Source organism: Podarcis cretensis (assembly GCF_951804945.1).
Source record: "Podarcis cretensis genome assembly, chromosome: 14".
NCBI lineage: Eukaryota > Metazoa > Chordata > Lepidosauria > Squamata > Lacertidae > Podarcis > Podarcis cretensis.
Window position 1 is genome coordinate 46995143 of NC_137183.1, and position 17641 is coordinate 47012783.

The 17641-nt window shown below is 47.3% G+C and overlaps 1 protein-coding gene across 4 annotated transcripts in view; it reads left to right on the forward strand.

Annotated features, from left to right (window-relative positions):
• The window catches only part of MYH11 (myosin heavy chain 11), a 99281-nt gene that overhangs the window by 72880 nt on the left and 8760 nt on the right, over positions 1–17641 (forward strand). For all 4 annotated transcript variants that reach the window (XM_079953656.1, XM_079953655.1, XM_079953657.1 and 1 more), the window contains 12 exons: positions 2038–2250; positions 3372–3516; positions 6195–6401; positions 6835–6939; positions 7031–7183; positions 8254–8502; positions 9683–9895; positions 10613–10825; positions 12511–12672; positions 14325–14453; positions 16049–16137; positions 16888–17011. In XM_079953656.1, the coding sequence (XP_079809782.1) occupies positions 2038–2250; positions 3372–3516; positions 6195–6401; positions 6835–6939; positions 7031–7183; positions 8254–8502; positions 9683–9895; positions 10613–10825; positions 12511–12672; positions 14325–14453; positions 16049–16137; positions 16888–17011 (2002 nt within the window). The remainder of the gene's footprint in view (positions 1–2037; positions 2251–3371; positions 3517–6194; positions 6402–6834; positions 6940–7030; positions 7184–8253; positions 8503–9682; positions 9896–10612; positions 10826–12510; positions 12673–14324; positions 14454–16048; positions 16138–16887; positions 17012–17641) is intronic.

Sequence of the window (17641 nt, forward strand, 5' to 3'; positions counted from 1 at the left end):
CCATTCCACGAGTCTCTTCGTCTTGCGGTTTTTTCGTCTTGCGAAGCACGGCTATTAACGGCTTAGCGGCTATTAACGGCTTAGCAGCTTTAAGAAAAAGGAAACAAACTCGCAAAGCAAGCCCATAGGGAAATTCGTCTTGCGAAGCACCTCAAAAAACGGAAAACTCTTTCGTCTAGCGAGTTTTTCGTCTTGCGAGGCATTCGTCTTGCGGGGCACCACTGTAATTTAGGACTATGGTTGCATGACAAAGGATTTTTTTTTAATTAATTAAATGAATTTTATTAGTATTTTCCACACAACAACAACAACACGAAAGATATCAAAAAATAACAATACACAACACACAAAAATCAACATTCGAAAACAACAACAATAACAAATAATCCATATCTTACAAGTTAATAATATAAACACTAAAACAACAACAAGACATTGACTTCCACCAATCCCACAGCACCTCCTTTATCTCTCATTGTGTCTTCCTGTTTTCCTGTTTTCTTTATCATCTCTATCCTAACATCTAGATATAAATCCTTCTTTCATATCCTTTCACTTCACAAGGTTATTCCAGACTCAGCCAAATTTCTGCCCTCGAACCTTGACTTTTGAGGTATTCATTTAGGCGCTCCCATTCTTTTTTTACTTCACTTTTTGGTTTTTGTCTTATTATGTCTGCCAATTTGGCTAATTCTAAGTATTCAGAGAGCTTACATAGCCACTCTCCCCTAGCGGGTAACTGATTCGCTTTCCAGCACTTAGCCACCAGGATTCTTGCTGCAGACGTTGCGTATAAGAAAAAATTAGTTTTGTCTTTTGGAATATCGTCATTTAAAATTCCTAAAAGGAATGCCTCTGGCCTTTTACTATATGATATTCTTAATATTTTCTTTATTTCTTCGTGGATCATATTTGCATGACAAAGGATTTGCTGTTGCTAGTGGGACACACTATCCTCTCTGCTGAAACCACTGCGTGCTTTTCTTGCCCTCCTGGGGAAAACCAAAACGATCCCCCAGGAGCATGATTCACACTCCTGCAATAGCTCAAGGGTAGCGGAGCATCTCCTTTGTATCTATAAAGTCCCAGGTTAGACCGCTGGTGTCTGTAGTTAAACCTGGGGTGGGAAATCTATTCATCCCGAAGGCCGCATTGTCAGGAGCAAGCCAGCAGTAAATCACACCGTGCAAGTTGGAGTTAACTCTTTACAGTGGTACCTTGGTTCTCAAGTCCGTTCCAAAACCAAAGCCTTCCAAAACCAAGGTTCGCTTTCCCATAGAAAGTAATGCAAAATGGATCAATCTGGTCCAGACTTTGGAAAACAACCCCTAAAACAGGAATTTAACATGAATTTTACTCTCGAATGAGACCATGGATCCATAAAATGAAAGCAATAAACAGTGTACTGCAGTCACACATTCAATCAATCGGCAGCTGAACTGGGTTCCGCACAGTCACAATAACAAAACAAAAAGAGCCGCAAGTACAAAAACACAAAATAAATAACAAAAACAGACAGACCTCAGCGTAACACTCAAATCGGAAGCATAGTGCTGAAAACAGAGCATGTTCAGCTTCCGAAAAAAGTTAGCAAACCGGGTTTGCAGTACTGTATTTGGGTTCCAAGTTGTTTGAGTACCAAGGCATTTGAGAACCAAGGTACCACTGTATTGGCAAAAACATGTTCTGTACATGAGTGTCAGGCCTAATGAGCACAGCAACTCATCTCTGGTAGGTCTTGCCCCTTTAATCAGTTGCTGAGACTGAAGGTTCCTGCCTCCCCACAGCTGCCTAAGTCCCTTCCTCTCCACGTCCCTCCCCCCCCCGGCAATTGGAGACTGGGCCTGCACATTGCCAACCTCTTCTCTGCCCTTTTCATGCCTCTTCTGGTTCTGGGAGATATGTGGGGATGGGGGAGTTTGTAGCGACTGTATTGAGCAATCTGTGCCTTTAATGACAAACTATGTACCACTAAGTAAGTTGGTTACTTTAATTTTTTGTTTTAAAAAAAGTCTTCTAAAAATCCCACCCTCCCAGGCTTGAAGATGAAACGGGCCAGAAAAACAACGCCCTGAAGAAAATCCGCGAGCTGGAAGCGCACATCTCTGACCTCCAGGAGGACCTGGATTCCGAGCGCGCCGCAAGGAACAAAGCCGAGAAGCAGAAGCGGGACTTGGGCGAGGAGCTAGAGGCTCTCAAGACAGAGCTGGAAGACACCCTGGACAGCACTGCCACCCAGCAGGAGCTCAGGTGAGGACGGGAGAGGAGCGGAAAGTGGACACCACCCCTGTGGTGGAGGCTGGTACATGGCAGGGCAACGGGTGCTGTCCCACCAAGTTTTGTCTGCCTTCTGCCAGCTCATAATAATCATAATAATATATTATTGATACCCTTCCCATCTGACTGGGTTTCCCCAGCCACTTTGGGCAGCTCCCAACAGAATTTTAAAAACATAACAAAACATCAAACATTAAAAACTTCCCTAATCAGGGCTGCCTTCAGATGTCTTCTAAAAGTCAGATAGTTGTTTATTTCCTTGACATCTGAAGGGAGGGCGTTCCACAGGGTGGGCACCACCACCGAGAAGGCCCTCTGCCTGGTTCCCTGGAATCTCACTTCTCGCAGGAAGGGAACCGCCAGAAGGCCCCCGGGGTTGCTCCTCAGGACCTCTGGGCTGAACAATGGGAGTGGAGAGGCTCCTTCAGGTCTACTGGGTCGAGGCCGTTTAGGGCTTTAAAGGTCAGCACCAACACTTTGAATTGTGCTCGGAAACGTACTGGGAGCCAATGTACCGTATTTTTCGCACCATAGGACGCACTTTTCCCCTCCTAAAAAGCAAGGGAAAATGTGTGTGCGTCCTATGGAGCGGCTACTCCCAGTCACCAGTCTAGCTGCCACTTTCTTGATTAATTGCAGTTTCCGGGTCACCTTCAAAGGTAGCACCATGTAGAGCGCATTGCAGTAGTCCAAGCGGGAGATAACCAGAGCATGCACCACTCTGGTGAGACAGTCTGCCGGCAGGTAGGGTCTCATCCTGCATACCAGATGGAGCTGGTAGACACCTGGATACAGAATTGACCTGTGCCTCCCTGGACAGCTGTGAGTCCAAAATGACTCACCATTCTAGGTGCAAAGTGAGGCCAGCGACGTGTGTAGCCAGGGGGATGTTCCGAGGGCCACATAGAAAGGACTTGAGGGCCGTGTATGGTTCGTCTTGCAATAGGGCGCAAGAACACTTCAAATCCTCTTTAAATTTCCTGGAATGCATTTGCAACGCTCCTAGCCTGGAGGCGACGGCAGAGCCGGCTGTATCCCCAAATAATGTGGTTTGGGATGGCAAAAAAAAATCATGTCTGTGCTGTTGTTTTCAGAGCAAAGCGGGAGCAGGAGGTCACCATCCTGAAGAGAGCCTTGGACGAGGAGACCCGCACCCACGAGGCTCAGGTCCAGGAGATGAGGCAGAAGCACACGCAGGCTGTGGAGGAGCTGACGGAGCAGCTGGAACAATTCAAACGGGTAACAAGCAAGCGAGCGAATATATAAACAAACTCGGGGCATTGCTTTGGGGGTGGCTGTGCCCTTTCAGAGCCAGAATTCGCGAACTGCTGGGACTCCTGCAAGGAGACTAGAACTCGGGGCCAGCCAATGCAACAGAGCTCACACTCATGCTGTGCATTTTTAGAGTGGTTGAGCAATCAACCCAGAGTGGTTGAGCAATCAACCCTTCTTCCCATGGAACTCTGGGAATTGTAGTTCTGTGAGGGGTGTGGGCATGTGTCTCCTAACAACTCTCAGCACCCACTGCAATCTAGGCATTCTGGGCTCAGTGCTTTAAATGCAGAAGTGGCCTGAATGTTGCAGAAGTCAGGACAGACAGAATGAATAGGCAGGCAGACAAAATTCCTAAACGTTTCTGGTCATGGGTTTGATAACAACACAATCTATGCATGCTTAGCTTAACTTTACTTTACATTGCATGTTTTTGTCTCAGGTGTGAGCGTTAATTATATTGGATGTCAAATAGTAGAAAATAATGAAAAGCTGCTGCTGCTATTATTCCATGCCCTTTCTGTTAAGTTGTGGGTGAACATATCAGACGACACAGGGATTCTTCAAACAGCTCTTGTTTATTCAGAGGCCAGAACAGAACTGAACTGAAGGGCTCAGTCAGCCTGCTTATATAGAGCTCCAGTACAACGTTACTGTAGCAACTTTCTAAAACTTTCCAATCACTGAACGTCACTTTCGATCCTTCATTTGCATAACTATCTACAGTATCCCCCTGCTGGCCCATGGTGAGAACTTCAGTACATAACATTTTCTTTGCCATATAATCCCCAGGAAGGTTTGAACAATTTAAAACACAATACAGTCATACCTTGGTTCTTGAACGGTATCCGTTTCAGAAGTCTGTTTAACAACCCCAAGGTGGCTTTCACCTATGGAAGCGAAAACTTTGAAAAAACTTAATATGGAGGCCAAATGGCCAAAATATTGGGAAATTTTGGAACAGGAAGGTGACAAATTGAAATTGCAGAGTTATGAGAAGCTTAAAGATAAGGTGCGAGACTGGCTACATTATTTTCAAATAAGAGAGGCTTATAACCAGGATAAAAAAGTGGGTTTCCAGGTGGAAAAATCAAAGTTAGAGACTGAATTGTTAGAACCCAATGCTAAGATATCAAGAATGTACAATTTGCTGTTGAAATGGAATACTGAGGAAAAAATGGTAAAATCTGCTATGATAAAATGGGCACAAGATGTAGGATATAACATTATGTTTGCTGACTGGGAGAAGTTGTGGACCACCGGGATTAAATTTACGGCATGTAATGCCTTAAGAGAGAATATTATGAAAATGATGTATAGGTGGTACATGACCCCAGTCAAGCTTGCAAAAATATATCATTTGCCTGATAATAAATGTTGGAAATGTAAAGAAACAGAAGGTACATTCTTTCACCTTTGGTGGACGTGCCCAAGGATTAAGGCTTTCTGGGAGATGATATATTATGAACTAAAAAAGGTACTTAAGTACACCTTCCCTAAGAAACCAGAGGCCTTTCTCCTGGGCATAGTCGGCCAATTGGTGTTAAAGGAGGATAGAATCTTTTTTATGTATGCAACAGCAGCAGCAAGAATACTCATCGCAAAGCATTGGAAGACACAAGATCTACCCACTCTGGAAGAATGGCAGATGCAAGTAGTGGAATATATGGAGATGGCGGAAATGACTGGCAGAATCCGAGACCAGGGAGAAGAGTTGGTGGAAGAAGATTGGAAGAAATTTAAAATTTACTTACAGAAATATTGTAAAATTTTTGAATGCTAATGGCATTGAAATGAATTGAAGGGGTTCTAGCAACAAGGCTAAAAATAAGATTGGATGGATAATTAGACAAATTAATTGGATATGAATTTGCTGAATAAATCTTTAACAGGGATACAAAAAAGGGAGATGTGAGGAAGTCAAGAAAATAAGTGAATCAAAGATGAGAAGTAAAAAGAGGGATTTTTTTTTCTTTTTAAATGTGTTTTTTCTTTTCTTTTTTGAAACTATTTTTCTTTTTTTAATGTATTTTATTTTTGTGTACTTGTTTTTCTTTTTGTTGTTGTCGTCTTTAAAACTTAATAAAAAATATATTAAAAAAACAGAAGTCTGTTCGACTTCTGAAAATGTTCAAAAACCAAGGTGTGGCTTCTGATTGGCTGCAGGAGCTTCCTGCACTCAAAGAGAAGCTGCGTAAGCCGCGTCGGAAATTTGGCTTCCAGAAAACCCTCACAAACCAGAACACTCATTTCTGAGTTTGCAGTGTTTGGAAGCCAAAATGTTTGAGCCACAAGGCATTCCAGAACCAAGGTATGACTGTATTTAAACAGTCTAAAACAAACCCCGGTCACAAGAATAGGACGGGTCTCCAGAACATTCATAAAATCATAGAATCATAGAATTGTAGCGTTTGAAGGGACCCCTGCAAGAATCCTGCCCATAGGATGGACTTGAACCAGCAACCTTCTGTTTTATAGCTAGATGCACTGACCCAGTGTGTCCAAGGTCAGATTAAAGAAGTGTGATCGAATGGTGGTGAAATTGATGTATCCAAGAGATCAATGGCTGCCACATTGCTGGAAGACTTGCCAACCCTGGGTCCCTTCTTGCTTACGTAAACACTGAACGTCCTCTGTGCTTTCAGGCCAAAGCCAACCTGGACAAGACCAAGCAGACTCTGGAGAAGGACAACGCCGACCTGAGCAGTGAGGTCCGGTCACTCAACCAGGCCAAGCAGGAGGTGGAGAACAAGAAGAAGAAGCTGGAAGTGCAGCTGCAGGAGCTGCAATCCAAGTTTTCAGATGGGGAGCGCGTCCGGACAGAGCTGAACGAAAAAGTCCACAAGCTGCAGGTAACAATGCAGTGTCCCATTTTCATTTCTGTAGTTTTTTAGAAAATTAAAAAGGATGCAGGAGCCTAGCAAATTAAAGGATGCAGGAGCCTAGCAAGCCTAGGACTTGCTGATCAGAAGGTCAGTGGTTCGAATCCCTGCGATGGGGTGAGCTCCCGTTGCTCGGTCCCTGCTCCTGCCAACCTAGCAGTTCAAAAGCATGTCAAAGTGCAAGTAGATAAATAGGTACCGCTCCAGCGGGAAGGTAAACGGCGTTTCCATGCGCTGCTCTGGTTCGCCAGAAGCGGCTTAGTCATGCTGGCCACATGACCCGGAAACTGTACACCGGCTCCCTCGGCCAGTAAAGCGAGATGAGCACCGCAACCCCAGAGTCAGTCATGACTGGACCTAATGGTCAGGGGTCTCTTTACCTTTATCTTTACCTCCCTTCCAGGTGGAGGTTGAGAATGTGACGGGGCTGCTGAACGAAGCAGAGAGCAAGACCATCAAGCTGACGAAGGACGTGGCGACTCTGGGGTCTCAGCTGCAGGACACTCAGGTAAGTACCACCGCAAGCCAAACTGAGGTTTTCAGGGAGGTTCTTGGGGAAGACTCACCAGCAAAGGCTTCTGCTTTCTTGCTGCCCCCAGGAGTTGCTCCAGGAGGAAACCCGCCAGAAGCTCAACTTGTCCACAAAGCTTCGCCAGATGGAGGACGAGAAGAACAGCATCCAGGACCAGCTGGAGGAAGAGATGGAAGTGAAGCAGAACCTGGAGAGGCACATTTCAACGTTGACCGTGCAGGTTCTGACCATTACTACATAATAATAATAATTTATTGTTTATACCCCACCCATCTGGCTGGGCTTCCCCAGCCACTCTGGGCGGCTTCCAACAAAATATTAAAATACCGTAATACATCAAATATTAAAAGCTTACCTAAAGAGGGCTGCCTTCAGATGTCTTCTAAAAGTCTGGTAGTTGTTGTTCTCTTTGACATCTGGGGGGTGGGCGTTCCACGGGGCACGCGGCACTACCGAGAAGGCCCTCTGCCTGATTCCCTGTAACTTGGCTTCTCGCAGTGAGGGAACTGCCAGAAGGCCCTCGGCGCTGGACCTCAGCGTCCGGGCCGAACAATGGGGGTGGAGACGCTCCTTCAGGTATTCTGGACAAAGGCCATTTAGGGCTTTAAAGGTCAGCACCAACATTTTGAATTTTGCTCGGAAACGTACTGGGAGCCAATGTAGGTCTTTCAAGGCCAGTGTTATGTGGTCTCGGTGGCCGCTCCCAGTCACCAGTCTAGCTGCTGCATTCTGGATTAGTTGTAGTTTCCGGGTCACTTTCAAAGGTTGCCCCACGTAGAGCGCATTGCAGTAGTTACACTGAATTTATCCACTTTGGGTGTTAAAAAGAAAAACAGAACCCCTTTGGTTTCTTACTGTGCACACCCGCTGTGAGGCAGACTGTTTTAAATTCCCATTTTCCAGGTTGAACGATCACGGCTTGCTTGCCCAGAAAACCCAAGGCAAGGTTGGGCTCACATTCACGTCGCTCATTGCCAAACTCCTAGGTATGCCCCTGACGACGACAACCAGGATCCATGCTTTCAGGGATAATGGGAGCCCAGTGATCAGGGATGATGGGAATTGTAGTTCAACAACTTCTGGAGAGCCACAGCTTGCCCATCTTTGTTAGAAACCCCAAACAGAGGGCCAGTAGGAGGGAGCTGGAAGGGTACATGGACCCATCTCTACATTCCCACAATGCTGTTGGATCAGCTGATTCCGCACATTCACAGGGAAGTTGCTTGCACCTGCGTTGGTTGGGGCGCTGGGTGTCAGGAGGCTTACCTTTCTCTGAACCCCAAACTGCAGCTCTCCGACTCCAAGCGGAAGCTCCAGGAGTACGTCAGCACCATCGAGGGCATGGAGGAAGGGAAGAAGAAGCTCCAGAAGGAAATCGAAGGCCTGACGCAGCAGTTCGAGGAGAAAGCAGCTTCGTACGACAAACTGGAAAAAACAAAGAACCGGCTTCAGCAGGAGCTGGACGACCTTGTGGTCGACTTGGACAACCAGCGCCAGCTGGTCTCCAACTTGGAGAAGAAGCAGAAGAAGTTCGACCAGGCAAGAGCCCATGTGCTGGTCCTGGGGGGGGGGGTACCGTGAGGCGTGGTCAAAGTCCAGTCTTGGGCTGAGGGTCTGGAGACTGTCCACCAAGGGGGAAGCGGGGTCCAAAGTAAGAAGCCAGGCATGGTCAGGAACTCTGGAAGAACAGGTCTGGGTGCTGGCAGAAACAGGTTTCCAACGTTGTTGCTCCCACAACCTGGGACTGGGCTGACTGGCCTTTATCTCCTCTGAGGCCAGGGGCGGTCCCGGCCCACAGGTGACCCGCCTCTCCTGGCCTTAAGGCGAGCACTCCTCCTGAGAGAACTTAGTTCCCTCTGCCTCTCTGCCCTGAGCCTCTGCAGCTCAGGAGAGGCTGGAGGGTTACTGGACCCAGGGGGAGGCACACCTTCCCCTGACAGGGCTGGGAGAGGCGCACCTGCAGGCAATGGGTCCTCAATCACCTCCGGAGCCAGAGTGGATACATCTGGTGTCTGCTCCTGAGGATCCGGCACAGGTGCAGGCCCTTCAGATCCAAGCCCCTGCCCCGGCTCAGCTGGCCCTGGAGGCAGGGACCCCTGTGCAGGCTGGGACTCCTCAGGTTCAGCTTCTGAATCAGATTCCCAGGCCATCACAGCCCAGCTCCCTGCATGCTCTCTTTCTGTGCTGTCCACTGTGCCCAGAGTGACCAAAACGTTAATAGGATTGGGTTGCCATCGATGTGCCCCTTATCCAGCAATAACCTTTCCCACGGCAAAATCCCTCCCATATTGTTCACTCACAAGCAAGTCCTGTTTAGGAAAGGGACCCCTGCAATATTAATTAAATGCTTCCTCCTTGCAGCTTTTGTTTCCTTTATTGCTTACTGAGGTTTTGCACAGCACTTAATATAGTGCTATCTTAGCCAGCAGTGCCTGTTCCCAAGACAACAAACCCTTCCATGTTACTCACTTAACAAATAGGTCCTGTTTAGGAAATCCCCCCTGCAATGTTAATTAAATGCTTCCTCCTGGCAGCTTTCCTTTATTGCTTCCTGTCCAGTGCATCTTGGGCTTTGATGATGATTTCCTTCTTTATATTACCCCTTAAGCAGTCAACTTCTCTGAGCTGTTTTGCTGTTGGAAAGGCCTCTTGCCCCTGAATCAAAGCGACGGCCTCCTTGCTGAGACCCGAAGCTCACCAGCATCTTGTTCCTTGGCAGATGCTAGCAGAGGAGAAGAACATCTCTTCCAAATACGCCGAAGAAAGAGACCGTGCAGAGGCTGAAGCTCGGGAGAAGGAGACAAAGGCCCTGTCTCTTTCCCGGGCTCTGGAGGAGGCCCTGGAAGCCAAGGAAGAACTTGAGCGAACCAACAAGCTGCTGAAAGCGGAGATGGAAGATCTCGTGAGCTCCAAAGATGATGTCGGCAAGAACGTAAGTTCCCTCGAAGGGTCTCCTGATCTGCCTGAAACAATTCACTTACCATATTTTTCGCTCCATAAGACGCACCTGACCATAAGATGCACCTAGTTTTTAGAGGAGGAAAGGGGGAAAGCCCCATTTTTGGGGGGTTCAGCTCACAGTTGTGCAGCTTCTTTTGCAAAGCAGAAAAGCTCATTTTTTTGAGGATCAGCTCAAAGTTGTTGAGCTTACTTTGCAAAGGGGAGAAATCCTGTTTTTATGGGGTTCAACTCACAGTTCTGCAGCTTCTTTAGGAAAGGGAGCCATTTCTACAGTTTCCAGACAGATAATCTAATCAGCCAGTCACATGTCACTGGGGAAACAAACAGCCTCTGTCTGCAGAACATTCAACAATGGAGGCCTGGGCAAGGGGGCGGGGCCGGAAAGGGAGCCAGCGATCGACCACACATTCGCTCCATAAGACGCACAGACATTTCCCCTTACTTTTTAGGAGGAAAAAAGTGTGTCTTATGGAGTGAAAAATACTGTACATGCATCTTGTAAAAACACACGTGCGTATATATTTGCCAGTGGATTATCAGTTTGCAGTGACTTTTCTTTCCAAGTGAGCCCAATCATCACATTTCCAGGTTTTGCTTTTGCCTTATTTATTCATTCACCGCTGGTGAGTTTCCCCCCTTGATCCTCTCTCGTCACTCGGCCTGCCTTTTTGCCTCCTGCTCCAAACAGGTCCATGACCTGGAGAAATCCAAACGGGCCTTGGAGCAACAGGTGGAAGAGATGAAGACCCAGTTGGAGGAGCTGGAGGACGAGCTCCAGGCGACGGAGGATGCAAAGCTGAGGCTGGAGGTGAACATGCAAGCACTGAAAGGACAGTTCGAAAGAGACCTGCAAGCCAGGGATGAGCAGAACGAAGAGAAGAGGAGGCAGCTGCAGAAGCAGGTATGTGCTTCCATTTCACCACCTATCTTCTCGTAGCCTCAGAGAGTAAGGAGACCTTTCCCCACAGGGCCAGGGGTATTCTAGAGTTTTGGACCACAACTGGAGAGCACCAGCTTGAGGAAGACTAGCATGGAATCTAGGCGTTGGGCTGTCCAAAACCTAAACATGCCTCCTCCAGTTGATGGCTGGAAGATATCTGAACATGAATGGCTTCTGATAGTGTTATGTACTGAAGTTCTCACCCTGGGCCAGCAGGGGGATACTGTAGATAGTTATGCAAATAAGGGATCAAAAGTGATGTTCAGTGATTGGATAGTTTTAGAAAATTGTTACAGTTACATTGTACTGGAGCTCTATATAAGCAGGCTGACTGAGCCCTTCAGTTCAGTTCTGTCCTGGCCTGTGAATAAACAAGAGCTGTGAAGAATCACTGTGTCGTCTGATATGTTCACCCACAACTTAACAGATAGCTACTACCTACTGAGCAGAACTCAATATGGAAGTGTGTGTGGACAGGGGAGGACAACATAGTTTTGCAGCATGGACTTAACCAGCAAAACAAACAGGTGGCTGCAGTTTTGCAGCTCCTATGAACTGCTTTTAAAAAAACTGTTTCCATCCAAGCTCAGCATTATAAAAGCCGCTTAAATTAAGGTTAGCAGACGTCCCCGTTTCCTGGGGACAGTCCCTGGATTTACAAATCAGTCCCCTGACAAAATCTTATCATTTCTATTGAAGTTGAAAAGTGTCCCCAGATTCACTGAAAAAAATCTGGTAACCTTAGCTTAAATATTAAGATATTTGGGGCCTGTCTGTGCTTGTTTCCTCTTCTCTCCCCATCCTTGTTTCCTTTTGTGCAGTCTCCCTTTTTCAGATGTAGACCTGAGGGCAAGGACCATGTTATTTTTCTCTTGATCTGTAAACTGCTTGTGAGCTTTTCTGGCTAAAGAGCATGTTATAAATGCTTTGAAAGATCGAATGAATGAATGAACTTAGCTGGACAGCAACTACAACCCAAAGGCCTTTTGGGGAAACCTAATTGCTCGCAAGGGTGGCACTGTGGGTTAAATCACAGAGCCTAGGACTTGCTGATCAGAAGGTTAGCGGTTCGAATCCCCGCGATGGGGTGAGCTCCCATTGCTCAGTCCCTGCTCCTGCCCACCTAGCAGTTCGAAAGCGCGTCAAAGTGCAAGTAGATAAATAGGTACTGCTCTGGCGGGAAGGTAAACGGTGTTTCCGTGCACTGCTCTGGTTCGCCAGAAGTGGCTTAGTCATGCTGGCCACATGACCTGGAAGCTGTACACCGGCTCCCTCGGCCTATAGAGCGAGATGAGCGCTGCAAGCCCAGAGTCGGCCATGACTGGACCTAATGGTCAGGGGTCCCTTTACCTTTTTACTAATCGCTCGCAACCACCTCTCCATTGTACAGCTCTTAAATAGATTAGATATTCCTGAAAAGTAGTTGAAGAATAGGACCTTGTCAAAGTCTGCTCTGCTCTCCCCTGCAGCGTGTTTACCATTTGAGGAAGCGCTGCGAGCCTTCCACACATTTAGCCGCGAGTCCCTGAGCAATGCCTTTCACACAATCATAGAACTGCAGAGCGGGAAGGGACCCTGAGGGTCATCTAGCCCAACCCACGGCGCATGTCTAAACTTTTTCCAATTGCTTCCCTGCTGCTACTTAGCTCCACGAGATGGAAGTGGAACTGGAAGACGAGCGCAAGCAACGGGGCTTGGCCGCCGCCGCCAAGAAGAAACTGGAGGTGGACATCAAGGACATGGAGGGCCAGCTGGACTTCGCCAACAAGTCCCGGGACGAAGCCATCAAGCAGCTGCGGAAGCTCCAGGTCAGGGCTTTCGCTTGCTTTCACCCAGGAGGGTTGGGCGTCTGCCAGGGGCCTAATAATAATAATAATAGTAATAATTTATTATTTGTACCCTGCCCATCTGGCTGGGTTTCTCCAGCCACTCTGCGCAACTTCCAACAAAGATTAAAAATACACTAAAATGTCACACATTAAAAACTTCCCTGAACAGGGCTGCCTTCAGATGTCTTCTGAATGTCAGGTACAGTGGTGCCCCGCAAGACGAACGCCTCGCAAGACGGAAAACCCGCTAGACGAAAGGGTTTTCCGTTTTGGAGGTGCTTCGCAAAACGAATTTCCCTATGGGCTTGCTTCGCAAGACGAAAATGTCTTGCGAGTTCCTGCGGGTTTTTTTTTCTTTTTCCCTTTTCCTCAGCCGCTAAGCCGCTTATCAGCTGATCCGTTGATAAGCCGCTTAACAGCTGATCCGCTAAAAGCCGCTAAACCACTAAGCTGTGAATGGGCTTGCTTCGCAAGACGAAAATACCGCTATACGAAGAGCCTCACAGAACGGATTAATTTCGTCTTGCAAGGCACCACTGTAGTTGTTTATCTCTTTGACATCTGGTGGGAGGGCGTTCCACAGGGCGGGTGCCACTACCGAGAAGGCCCTCTGCCTGGTTCCCTGTAGCTTTGCTTCTCGAAATGAGGGAACCGCCAGAAGGCCCTCGGAACTGGACCTCAGTGTCTGGGCAGAACGTTAGGGGTGGATACACTTGCCCAAAGAACAAGAGCCTCCTAGATCCACTGCAGTTAGGAGGGAGAGACTCTCTGAGGCAGAGGGGTGGGCTGGAGGGTTTCTTGCCCAAGGGCCTTCCAAACCTAGTGAGATGGGGGAGAAATTCAGTTCGGTTTGCCTTCAAAATCAAGCCGTGTATAATTCTTGCTTTCCAAAATGATGCATGGACCGAAACACAGCCACCCTTTGAAATTTTCATTTCTCCAAATTTTTGCAATGCAGTTCTTCGGCCAAGTAATGTGTGCCACAAATGCATGTGCTAGGATTAAGTGTGCATCAAAATGCACATATTAGTAGAAATAATGTATGGTCGTAACTTGGAAGTCGAACGGAATCCGTTCCGGAAGTCCGTTCAACTTCCAAAACACTTGGAAACCAAAGCGCGGCTTTTGGTAGCAATCGGAAGCCGCGTCAGACGTTCAGCTTCCGAAAATCGTTCAAAAACCGGAACACTCACTTCTGGGTTTCAACCGTTCGGGAGCCGATTTGTTCAAGAGTCAAGGCGTTCAGGATCCGAGGTATGACTGTACTAAAAAAGTGTTATATTACCGGTAGATCCCTTTGCGACAAATGTGTAGATCTGGAGGGGAAATAGCACACAAATGCATATTTTAAAAGAAATCGTATCCAAAATGCTGAATTTTCATGAGGACTTTTTTTTTTTAATTGCATATTTCTACAGAAATTGAGAACTGGATAGATTGGTGTGATTCCCACTCAACACCGCACATCCTTTTATAAACTATTATCATGCCCCTCCCGCACCCTAATCACCTATTTCTTAAACTTCAGACTCTCTTCTTTGATCCTTGAAACATCCCATCAGGTGGAGAGAAAGAGTTGAACCTGAATGTGGATGAAGCTCCATCCTAAATCAGTGTCTCTTCTCACTCAGGCTCAGATGAAGGACTTCCAGCGTGAACTGGACGATGCCCGGGCTGCCCGGGAAGAAGTCTTTGCAACAGCCCGAGAAAACGAGAAGAAAGCCAAAAATCTGGAGGCTGAGCTGATGCAGGTTCAAGAGGTAAACTGGAGAATCTGGGTCCTGGCTAGAACTTGAGGGATGGCGTAGCTCAGCATCCGCCCAAGTGCTACAGTTAAGGGTATACTCTCAAAACATGGCATGTATCTAATGTAGCTCTGTGTGGCGATCACACAGGGTCCCTGGACGTTTAACGGTCTGTTGATCCCCGTGCCACCACTGTGATCACTTCCCTGCTGCCACCAACCAGTTACTCTCTGGTAAAACACTGAGTCCAGTCAGTTGTTAAAAGTGAACCAAAAACAACAAGTTTATTTCACAAACATTAACAAGTTTATGGTTACTCAGATAATATTCCTGTCAATATCTTTTTTCTATTATTATTCCTGTCAATATCTTAACTTTATTTTCTTTACTGGCCTATACCTTCCTAATACCTTCTGACTGATTATCTCAACTGTTTGACTGGCTTCTCTTAACAAGTTCTCTTACTCTCTCCCCCCGGACTAGCCCAACCCACAGACTTATCTTATCTGTCTCTTCTAACCCCAGTCTGTCTTCTCAACAACTCTAACTCTCCTGAAAAAACCCTCTGTGCTTCAACCTTATACACAGTTAACTCTGCTCCCTGGGTTCCCACTGGTTAGTCATTTTACAATGACTTTCCTTATGAACCCAGTATGATGTCACACACATGAGGGCAAATGCCACATTCTGCTAAGTTAAAGGCCCTTTAAACTTGCGCTTGCGGAAGGTTGTTGCACGAGGGAAAACACAAGTGCCTTACCGAAGGTTGTGCAACAGATTGCACAACCAGCAGACTTCCACTAACACAACTGTTGCGCTGGATTTCTTTGTTGCAAACATTTAAGCACTGCCATATGATGGTAGACGGGCCCTTGTGCTAGTGGACAGAGAACATTTGATGCGGCCCAAGGAACTGTGTTTCATGCGTTCAGCCAGAGTTCACCACATGTAAAAAAAACAACCAAGTTATGAGGACAACCAATTGTTGCATGTGTGACCTCTCCTGCTCTAAGGAACAGGGAAGCACTTGTTCAGCCAGGGAATTGTGACCCGTACCATGATAAAAAGCCACTCCTGGTTTCTGTCCCCCACCAAGTGTTCTAAACCATAGAGCCTAGGGCTTGCTGATCAGAAGGTCGGCGGTTTGCATCCCCGCGGCAGGGTGAGCTCCCGTTGCTCAGTCCCTGCTCCTGCCAACCTAGCAGTTTGAAAGCACATCAAAGTGCAAGTAGATAAATAGGTACTGCTCAGGCGGGAAGATAAACAGTGTTTCCGTGCGCTGCTCTGGTTCGCCAGAAGTGGCTTAGTCATGCTGGCCACATGACCTGTCTGCGGACAAACGCCGGCTCCCTTGGTCAGTAAAGCGAGATGAGCGTTGCAACCCCAGAGTCGTTTGCAACTGGACTTAACGGTCAGGGGTCCCTTTACCTTTAATCTAATATGGGTAGAACTTATTTTAGTTTTTGCTATTGCTAGTCGCTATTTGCAAGTTGGAAACTCTTGCCGATCTACTGCAAATCTCCCAGATCCAACTTCCGCCCAGCCTTGGAACCTAGAGTAGCCATGTTTGCTTTGTTGAGTGAGGGGCTCAATTTTGCCTCCTTTGGCAGGATTTGGCAGCTGCGGAACGGGCACGGAAACAAGCCGAGCAGGAGAAGGACGATCTGGCTGAAGAGCTGGCAAGTTCTGCTTCTGGGAGGTAAGTTCCCAGCTGGGATTCGGAGGCTACTAGAACCATGTGCCCAATTCCACTCACTGCTGCTATTTTGTCCAAACAAGAAGTATAAAAGGTGCCTTACACAGTACCCTCGCCAAAGATGACAGTGGTGATGATGATGATGATTATTATACCCTGCTCATTTGACTAGGTCTTTGGGGATGAAAAGTTGGTGTCAAAATTTCAAAGAAATGAAAATTAAATAGAGGACTTGGTGCATCTTTTGGCAGGTACGGGAGTTTCCCCTTCTCTCTGGGAGCTTCCGATAAGAATTAACGAGCTTCTGACGGGTTTATAGTCCTTTATTTACAACGATATACAGAGTGCAGCCTTGGGCCACCCTCCATCAGGATATCAGCTGTTCACTCTGAATCACCTCTCCTTCCGCTGCAAGAAGCACACCAACGGCCAGCTCTCCCTCCCCTGTGCTTCTGTTGTTCCTTAACCCTTTCAGACCTCTGAGTTCGAGGGGAGGGAGGGAATTACCCACCACTCTTGAATGAAGAGTCTCTCAAACGCTCCCTCCCTCCTGGTTGCCTAGCTACTATCTCATAGCTGTCCAACTCTTCCCCTGACTGTGCAGCCTGCCTTTGAATCGGCTGCTGGGAACATTGAAGGACAGGGGGGGCAAATTCTCCATCCTCTGTCTGTGTCTGCATTCCCCCATCTTTGGAGTCAGAGCAGTCTCTGGCAGTCCGATTCTGACCAGCCCCTGACACCGTGTGATTGTAGGACCAGCCTCCAGGATGAGAAGCGGCGCCTTGAAGCAAGGATCTCCCAGCTAGAGGAGGAGCTGGAAGAGGAGCAGAGCAACATGGAAGCTATGAGCGACCGCTTCCGCAAGGCTGTCCAGCAGGTACGTTGCAGACATCTTGATTTCTGCAAGGAGGATGGGAGTTGCAAGAAAAGTAAAGCAAAAAATAATTTCGCTTGCTATCTGCAGCTCCTTCAAATGAGAAATAGAACAGATTCCCCACTCAGCAACTTCCCAAACCAAAATGCAGCTGTCCTTCAAAATCCATGCTTCTCTGCACATTTTGCAATGCATTTCTCCATCTAAAAGAATGCATACTTTAATAAAGCACATAGGAGAAGAAAGCATACCCTGTTTTATTGCACTTTGCTTTATTGCACCCCACAGATATTGCTCCTTGTGAGGATGCGGGTTAACAGGCTATAGTATAGCACAAACATAACTTTGATTATGCACTGGGAAACCCAAAGAATTATGCGACTCGGTTTGTTGCATTGTTCGCTTTATTGCAGCGGGCTGGAACTGAACAGGCAATGATCTCCCAGGGTATGCCTGTACATGCACCAACTGGGGTTAATGATATAAGGGAGGCACTGTGGGTTAAACCACAGAGCCTAGGACTTGCTGATCAGAAGGTTGGCGGTTCGAATCCCCGCGATGGGGTGAGCTCCCATTGCTCGGTCCCAGCTCCTGCCAACCTAGCAGTTCGAAAGCACATCAAAGTGCAAGTAC